Consider the following 9,482-nt stretch of genomic DNA (forward strand, 5'->3'; position numbering starts at 1 on the left):
TTATTCTACTTAGTCGTAAATAGCCCCAAAGGCTATTTATATGCTCTGCATAGCAGAGGTACTTATCTTATATTATATACAGTTAGTCTACTTAGTCGTAAATAGCCCCTTTGGCTATTTATATGCCTCTGCGTAGCCGAGGTACTTATCTTATATTATATACAGGCTGATTAGAACTTATATTATATACAGGTAGGGCCAAAGGGGCTATTTATCTTCTTGGGGCTATTTATCTTCTTGGGGCTATTTATCTCCTTTGGGGCTATTTACGACTAAGCCATACTATAATATAAGTTCAAATATATAGTAAGGGCCGCCATACTATAATATAAGTTCAAATATATAGTAAGGGCCGCCTGTATATAATATAAGTTCCTCTGCGTAGCAGAGGAGATAAATAGCCCCAAAGGGGCTATTGTAGACTAAAAATTATAGCTCTTTGGTGTATTTCATAATATTAAGTTCTAATCCCCCTGTATATATATTGGCTATATTTTTGGGCACGACCTGCGACAGCGACGTGATCACTTTACTTTACCACCATCTGAAATGCGCGAAACTTCGATTGGTGGAAGCCAGTCCATGATTCTTCTCTCTTCTCTTACGTGCAATTCCCCTCTTTCGGTAAGCATCAAGTATCTCAGCAAATAAACATTTCTCTAAGCTTATCCTGTAGCTTATACTACGTTTGAAAGCTGCTCCAAGGAGCCAACGAATAGCTAAGGTTTGTTGACGATCCCTGGCTACAATCCCTGGGACATCATAAAGAGTACCTGCTACTCCTACTTTGACCACTTCGCATATTGGCTTTATATTCTCTACGGCCTCAACCATCAGTTTGATTACATCGCGTTCAGTTCGAGCTGGGCTATTCAAAGTGTTATATATAATAGCACGAACTCTCGTTCTTTTACCTGAGATCATGCGATCGTTTAGCAACTTATTGATCAATTGTTTTTGCTCACCATCCAAGTCCCCCATATAGCTGAGAATTTCAGAGCAATTGGCCGATATATGGTTATGTAGCAATCGTCACTGTCCTTCTTTCTCACCCTACTCCCCCTTTTTCTTTCCATAACTTTATATCAATTATATCAAGATCTTCGACTTCTCTCCCACAGATAATCCACCCAGGGAAGAAGATAACGAAAGGGTGAATTTGTCCTAACTAAACACAATAACCTCGCACTTATTGATCTCCTCTTAATCCGGTTTTGGTGTGCGAAATTTAATGAAGTGGGGGAGTGTGACCTATTCTTTCTTGGATTCTTGGCCTCTCTCTTGCTCTTGTACTGAGTGGGTTGATCTAAGACGGTCCCCTCCTCAGTAGAGGACTGACTCACTGCTTCCTCATTGGCTTTCTCATCTTTAAGTTTTTGCAGCTTGAAGATAAAAGTGGCATCCTTTGTCCCCAAGTCAATGACTTCTATGGGTCGTGTATTTATCCAGACATTGTTCTTGTCATAGATATTTTCCCTTTTAGTACTCTTTGGAAAACCCTGTGTGATCATCATTGGCTTTTTTCTTATATTCAGATCACTCCAGTCTATTCTGAAGTTAGCTGAAGTTTGGATCACCTTTGTTTGAGAAAGATCCTGAAATTGCCTAACGAACCAGTCAGATGTGAAAACATCTTTGGCTGGTCCCTTGTGCTTGATGATATGTCTATCATCTTCAACGTCCAACATATAAGTTTTTGGTGCTAAGAAGAAGCCTTTACTGACCTTGTTCTCGAGTTTGAACTTCCCTATCTCCGTGGAAGAGACACATTCATCAGGAAGAGGGTTTCCTATGACAATGGAATCTGTATCCGTGTAGAAACAGTCGGATCTTGAAATGAATGGATACATGTAGATGCGAGCCATGGCCGTAATTGCTGCTGACAGTTGAACTGCCGTTAGCCTTGGGGCTTTCCAGTCTTCGTCGTTAACACAGCGACTATTGGTCATATAATTGACTAGATAGTAATCATCGGTAAGCTTTTCAGCTGATTGGAAATTCTCTTTCTTAATTAATTCCAGATATCTCTCCTCTCTGCACACCTCCATTACTGTACTCTCTGGATTCATACCAAATCGCCCGTAGAGGGTGTTCATTAGAATCTTTTAAATATATACCATAGCGTCATCACCGTCTCTCCTAGCTTCTTGTCGGCTATCATAGAGGTTGGTAATAAAGCTTTCGAAAGGACTGCAAATCTTCTCAAACTGGTATCCCCTTAGAGGAGTTATTTCGTACCCCAGGGCATACTTCAACTCCTCGCTATAGTAAACACCAATAAATTGACCAGTGGGGAAGACCAGAAATTTATTGAACTTGTATGGCAAGAAAGGACGGGTAATGTGACTAGGGCATACTACATAGGCTTCAAAAAAGCCAAACAAGGAATCCAAATCCACCTCTTCCAGGTTATTCATCCAAACTGGGACTCCACCTGGCATAGGATATGACTTCATAATGAAAGGATATAACGAATTTACGTCATAATAGTAGAGAGATTCTCCATAAGGCAGATAAACATCTGTATGCCCACCGTAGTAGCCACGCCTAATGAAAGTGTCTTCGTTTCTATTAGGGAGATGGATTGGAAAGTTCTTATCATTATCTAATTTCTGACGAAAGATCTTCATTGCAAGTGCTGACAACGTCATCGTATCTTCTGTATCAATCTGGAATTTGGACCAATAAATCTCTTGAGCTTTCAACATTATCCCACCCAACAGAAGAATGTCTTGTTTAAGATAACTTATCAATTCTTCCCTCTGTCTCATTAGATTAGAGACATTCACTTCCTCATGCTGGATTGTTCCTTTTGAACCCAATTGAGGACACAACGTTTTAGCTAATTTAGCTAAAGAGTTTGGGAGCAACGTTAATGAATCTCTAAAACGGAATAGCATCTTACCCCTTTGACTCACTCTCAGTTCGTAAAGCCTATTCTTTCTCATGAGTGTCCTTACATGATACTTATCCCCTTGTTCAGTAAAAAACCGCAGAAGAAGAATACCATCGAACCTGGAAAAGTTGTGGAAGAAAACAGTTCGAACACCTGGATTCTTCTTCACTGCTACTTCCAAATTTTATATTCATTCATATAAAATTTTTGAACTCCTTTCCCCAAAGTTTGGATGAGATTGGAGATATTCCTCACTAAAAAAGACATTGATGGAATGAGGAGGGATAGAAGAGAGATCGTCACCTGGCTTCACAACTAAGTAGCCAGCGGCGTAAGGAACGTGAACATCACTTATTATTAATGTTTCAAGATCGGCCACAATAAATGGCCGACAAATCTTAGACCGACTTTTGAGGGTGGTGATGTATTTCGGAATACGACACTGAAGAGTAGCAAGTGATTTAGGATCCGGTAGTTTACCCGGTTCTACACAATTCTCCAATACTTTATTAATCAAAAGTCTGATTTCAGAATCAGACATCTTTAGTGACTCCTCATACGATTGAATTTAATTTTTATCGAAGTAGATACGGATTTGTAAACTCTTGACCGAGGAATTCTTATATTTCTCTGCTTCACCTATGACCAACTCTTCAATCTTCTCGTAAACTGCTCTTAAATCAATGACATCATTCTTTGAATCAAGGAGTGGAATGGCATTTCCGAGTGTATACGAAAAAACAGTTGAATCTGGCAACACCATCTCATAACCGATGGTGAATTTGATATACTCTGATTGAGAGCGAATAAGGAGCATGGTATACATATTTTTCTAAAAGATGTATGAATCCTATAGTCAGCAATTCACAATCAGCAGTTCGTGGATAAGGCTTAGAGAAAGATGTCGCTGCTAAGCCTTACTATAATAATTTCCTGGAAATAAGAGCTTTTGTCTTTCAGATTCGACTGTATGTTTCAAAACTTGCCAATAAGGATAAAACGTCTCCCACGTGGAATTTGAAGAATGACAGAACCGCTGATTCAAATCCCATGGTCTACGGAAAACACTACTTTGGAGCCGATTACTGTAAAAAAGAATTCGAACACCACCAAAGGATTTGGGTGTCATCCTCCAATTCAGTCGATTTTGCCAACTCCCCCACTTCCTTTCCATAAAAGAAATTCCATTGACCCGTGTCAAACGTCATTTGACCAGCACTTTTCGAGTCATTCTTACCATTCATTCAGTCGACTAAGCCAAACTCCCCCAATTTCCTTCCTTAAATATTCCATTTACGCCAAATATATATACAGGGCCGACCAAAACAAAACTACGAAAGATCTACTACTACTTAAAAAAGATCTATTCAGCCCTCTCCTTAGAACTTATATGTATGGCGAGCCTATCGGGGGATACCCTCAGCAAAGTCGTGCCTGCAAAAAAAAGTAGTTCTATTCAACCCTGTATATATATTTGAAAGATCTAAATTTATATTTATTTTAGGCTTAGTCGTAAATAGCCCCAAAGGCTATTTATCTGCTCTGCGTAGCAGAGGAACTTATATTATATACATAAGGATTAGTCTACGCCTTTGGGGCTATTTATCTCCTTTATATTTATTTTAGGGCAATTTCTTTATATTTATTTTAGGCTTAGTCGTAAATAGCCCCAAAGGCTATTTATATGCCTCTGCGTAGCAGAGGTACTTATCTTATATTATATACAGTTAGTCTACGCCTTTGGGGCAATTTCTCTCCTTTAGTCGTAAATAGCCCCTTTGGCTATTTCTCTGCCTCAAGGAGATAAATAGCCCCAAGAAGATAAATAGCCCCAAGGAGATAAATAGCCCCAAAGGCGTAAACTAATCCGTCTTACTATAATATAAAGACCTCAGCTATGCTGAGTAGAAAAATAGCCTTTGGGGCTATTTACGACTAATCCGAATTTACCATAATATTAAGTTAAGTTCTAACTGTATATAATATAAGAGTTGTACCTCTGCTATGCCTCTTTGAGTCGAAAATAGACCCAAAGGCTATTTATATGCCCCAAAAATATAGTAAGTTGTGGCAGAGGTACTTATCTTATATTTAGTAGGATTAGTCTACTTAGTCGTAAATAGCCCCAAAGGCTATTTCTTCTACTCAGCATAGCTGAGGTCTTTATATTATATACAGGCAGATTAGAACTTAACTTAATGTTATGGGGGGCCTTTGGTGCTATTTACTTCTTGGGGCTATTTATCTCCTTAGCCAAAGGGGCTATTGTAGACTAAGTAGAATAAACCATCTTACTAAAATAGAAAGACCTCTGCTATGCCTCTTTGTGAGTCGAAAATAGACCCAAAGGCTAAGGAGATAAATAGCCCCAAAGGCGTAGAATAAACCATCTTACTAAAAAGGAAATACCTCTGCTATGCAGAGAAGATAAATAGCCTTTGGGTCTATTTTCGACTCTAAGGAGGCGTGGCAGAGGTACTTATCTTATATTATATACAGTTAGTCTACTTAGTCGTAAATAGCCCCTTTGGCTATTTATATGCCTCTGCGTAGCCGAGGTACAACTCTTATATTATATACAGTTAGTCTACGCCAAAGGGGCTATTTATCTTCTTGGGGCTATTTATCTCCTTAGCCTTTGGGTCTATTTTCGACTCAAAGAGGCGTAGCAGAGGTACTTATCTTATATTATATACAGTTAGTCTACGCCAAAGGGGCTATTTATCTCCTTTCGTAAATAGCCCCTTTGGCTATTTATTTGCTCTGCGTAGCAGAGGAACTTATATTATATACATAAGGATTAGTCTACGCCTTTGGGGCTATTTATCTCCTTCGGATTAGTCGTAAATAGCCCCAAAGGCTATTTATCTCCCCAAAAATCTAGTAAATTGTAGCAGAGGTACTTATATTATAGTAAGGCGGATTAGTCTACGCCAAAGGGGCTATTTATCTCCTTGGGAAAGATCTAAATTTATATTTAAGGGAACTTATATGTATGGCGAGCCTATCGGGGCTCATCGCGCTCGAGCCTATCAGGTTCCCCTAACAGTAATATCTCCCAAGAAATTATTACCAGTATAATTGCGATCCCCGAAGAGAACGTACATTCAGGTACACCCCGTATATATATTAAGTTCGTAATACTATAATTTGCTGCAAGAATTGACTATATTTGCCCATACTATAATAAATTCCTGCAAGAGTAGTTCTATCGGCCATTCACTCTACCATTTCCTCGGCCCTCAGCAAAGTCGTGAATGGCGCCATACTATAATAAATTTTATAACTTATATTATATACAGAACTTAACTATATATTTAGATTGATTTTAGGGAATTGACTAGATTTTTGGGTATTGGGAACTTATATTATATACAGAACTTAACTATATGTTGACTTTCTTTTAGGGATATATCGGGAACTTATATTATATACAGAACTTAACTATATATTTAGATTGATTTTAGGGAATTGACTAGATTTTTGGGTATTGGGAACTTATATTATATACAGAACTTAACTATATGTTGACTTTCTTTTTAGGGCCTTAGTCGTAAATAGCCCCAAAGGCTATTTCTCTCCTCTGCGTAGCAGAGGAACTTATATTATATACAGGCGGATTAGTCTACGCCTTTGGGGCTATTTATCTCCTTCGGGAATTTATTATAGTATGGCGGATAGTCTACAATTGCTACGCAATTTACGCCAAATATATGGTGGGGCCGATCGCCAAATATATAGTAAGGGCCGACCGCCAAATATATGGTGGGGCCGCCTTACTATAATATAAGTTCCTCTGCGTAGCAATTTATACAATTTACTATATTTTAGGCCATGAACGCAATTATACTGGTAATAATCTGCTGGGATCGACCTAAAGGGAGATATTACTGTTAGAGCATCGCGACGTGTAGACGGGGCGACGTGATAACGACGGGGATATGCTCTCATTTTGTTTTCGTTTTTTTTGTCTTTCGTTTGCTTGGAGGTATGGCTGAGTGGCTTAAGGCATTGGTTTGCTAAATCGACATACAAGAAGATTGTATCATGGGTTCGAATCCCATTTCCTCCGGCACAGAAGTTGAACGGGCGGGCTAAATTACGTGAGAGAAAGAACCTCTGATTGATGGAGTCCCCCGGAGGACAGAATAGCACTACTTAGTGACTAGGAGCTACGCGCCTCTTTCTTGTTCTTGGTGGCGTCTATAGCGAAGAACATCTGACCGGGCCGGCCTGGCCTGGCAAATCCGGCTCTCGGTTCTTGAGCAAGCTCCTCCACTGCTGGTAGGGCGCTCATAAATGAAGAAAAGACAGCGAAAGTGGTTCAGGTAGCTATTAAGGTTAGAGCAAAGGACTTCCAATCCTTGCTAACGTGGTTCGAATCCACTTCATAGCGGGCTTTGAGTCCAAAGGATACTAGCCGAGAGCGAGCCGGATGAAGGAAGACAAGCAAGCTACTGCTTTCAAGCCTACACGCGCTAACTATCTTTACGTTCTGGAGGCATCTTTCTAAAGGTGGTTCTCGCGTCCCTGTGCCCTCTGTGGGCTACTTTTTTAATCGATCGGGTGGATCCTTCCGGGGCTTTTTTTGGGGGGAGAGGAGGTGCAGTCTGGTCAGCGCATCTGTTTTGGGAATTTATTATAGTATGGGGGCCAACGGTTCGAATCCTTTCACCTTGATTGGTATTCTCAGGGGCCGAAGTGCAAAGCCCAACGTATGTTCTACCTAGTGAGTGTCAGCTTCTCGACAGGTATTTCAATCTTCCTGGCCTAAAATCAATCTAAATATGTGGATTCAATTCGTTTTGTTCGCGAGAGACTCTTTACTAGTCCACCTGCTTCATTCGAAACTAGATTCCGCTCATTTTTTCATATCTCATTGTGTTCTTCTACCCGTGACATGATCCTTGACCTATACTTTGTCATTTAATTTTCTTTCTAGTTTCCACGTCGCTGCCGCAGGTCGTGCCCAAAAATATAAGTACGTTGGATTAGTCGTAAATTGCGTAGCAGAGAATTTAATAGTATGGCGGATTAGTCGTAAATAGCCCTTGGGGCTATTTATCTCCTCTGCTACGCCCCTTACTATATATTTGGCGATCGGATTAGTCGTAAATAGCCCCTTTGGGGCTATTTATCTCCCCAATATATATACAGGGCCCTAATATATACAATTGAGGAGATTTGGATTAGTCGTAAATAGCCCCAAAGGCTATTTCTCTCCTCTGCGTAGCAGAGGTACTGCCTGTATATAATATAAGTTCCTCTGCTACCCCTGTATATATATATTGGGCAGATAAATAGCCTTTGGGGCTATTTACGACTAAGCCCTAAAATCAATCTAAATTCCGCCTGTATATAATATAAGTTCCCGATATATCCCTAAAATCAAGTAAATTCCGCCTGTATATAATATAAGTTCCCAAGGAGATAAATAGCCCCAAAGGCCCTACATTCATAATATTAAGTTCTAATCCGCCTGTATATAATATAAGTTCCTCTGCTACGCAGAGCAGATAAATAGCCAAAGGGGCTATTTACGACTAATCCGAATCGGCCCTAAAATGAATATAAATTCCGCCATACTATAATATAAGTTCAAATATATAGTAAGGGCCGACGCTATTCAAAACTACGAAAGATCTAATTAACTGTATGGCCCTCTCCTTAACAGTCGAGCCCTCCGTCCCTCAGCTCCATTCCTTCTTTTTCTTTATGGCTGGATAGATAAGGAGCAGTTCCTATAGTTAGGGTTAAGAGGTGAGACCGGAATATCAAACTCGTGCCTATTTATCATATTTATAGTAGTTCTTTTCCACGGAAAGGTAATTACCGAATCTCGACGAAAGAGCTAAGCTCTACGGTCCTTATTCACTCACTCGAAAAACTAGGGTCTGTGCCAAAACAGTAGGTTTTTGGCCATACATATAAGTTCTATCCGCCTATAGCTTACCATTATCAGTTTGAAATAGGTAATGATCCAAGGGAAATGAAAATAACAATAGAATGGGCCTTCCACTTCGAATCTATCTCTTCGCTCTGTAGTCATTTGAATATGAAATGGCTCTTGGTCGTGAAGAAGCCTTTGACACTGTCATACACAGGGTTCTCTTTATTCTAATTCACATCTCAAATCAGTCTTGTTTTGTTTTAAGGGACGAGCGATTATTATAGCGACGTGAAGAACTTACTAAGGAGGGCACGCAACTATACTGGTAATAATCTGCTGAAATACGGATAGTCGTTCTGTTCTCACTCTTGGTGCGTAGTAGGAGCCTGATTCCGTTCCTGGTCTCGACGTCGTTATCACTACTTCAGTTGTCCCGTACCGAGCTTTCTTTACAGTCAGTCACGTACCGAGCTACTTCTTTACAGTCAGTCACGTACCGAGCTTCTGTCTCGTACCAGTCGAGCACGATCTATTCTAATCACTTTGTGGAGCTCCCGGCACTATCCGGCACCTATCACTTTGTGGAGCTACCCTTGGTCGAAGGGGGGAAAGCACGAAGAAGATAGTGATGAGTTGAGTGCAGCAGCTACAGACCATGACTCGTACGGTTTAAATTCACTCTTGTCAGTAGAGAAG

At 40.1% G+C, this 9,482-nt stretch overlaps 1 protein-coding gene across 1 annotated transcript; it reads right to left on the reverse strand.

The window, feature by feature from the left end:
• Window positions 1–207: 207 nt before the first annotated feature.
• LOC141818480 (small ribosomal subunit protein uS7m) lies at window positions 208–3,310 on the reverse strand. Its single transcript, XM_074705966.1, has one exon. It carries the CDS (start codon window positions 979–981, stop codon window positions 535–537), a length of 447 nt encoding a protein of 148 aa, XP_074562067.1. The 5' UTR covers window positions 982–3,310; the 3' UTR covers window positions 208–534.
• Window positions 3,311–9,482: the final 6,172 nt, after the last annotated feature.

The sequence above is a fragment of the Curcuma longa genome, unplaced genomic scaffold (genome assembly GCF_044706935.1).
Source record: "Curcuma longa cultivar G26 ecotype Majalengka, Jawa Barat unplaced genomic scaffold, ITB_CL_G26_1.1 contig_24972, whole genome shotgun sequence".
Lineage (NCBI taxonomy): Eukaryota > Viridiplantae > Streptophyta > Magnoliopsida > Zingiberales > Zingiberaceae > Curcuma > Curcuma longa.

Bases quoted from the DNA above. Each gene is read 5' to 3' on its own strand.
- LOC141818480 (XM_074705966.1), bottom strand. From the start codon at position 981: ATGGGGGACTTGGATGGTGAGCAAAAACAATTGATCAATAAGTTGCTA.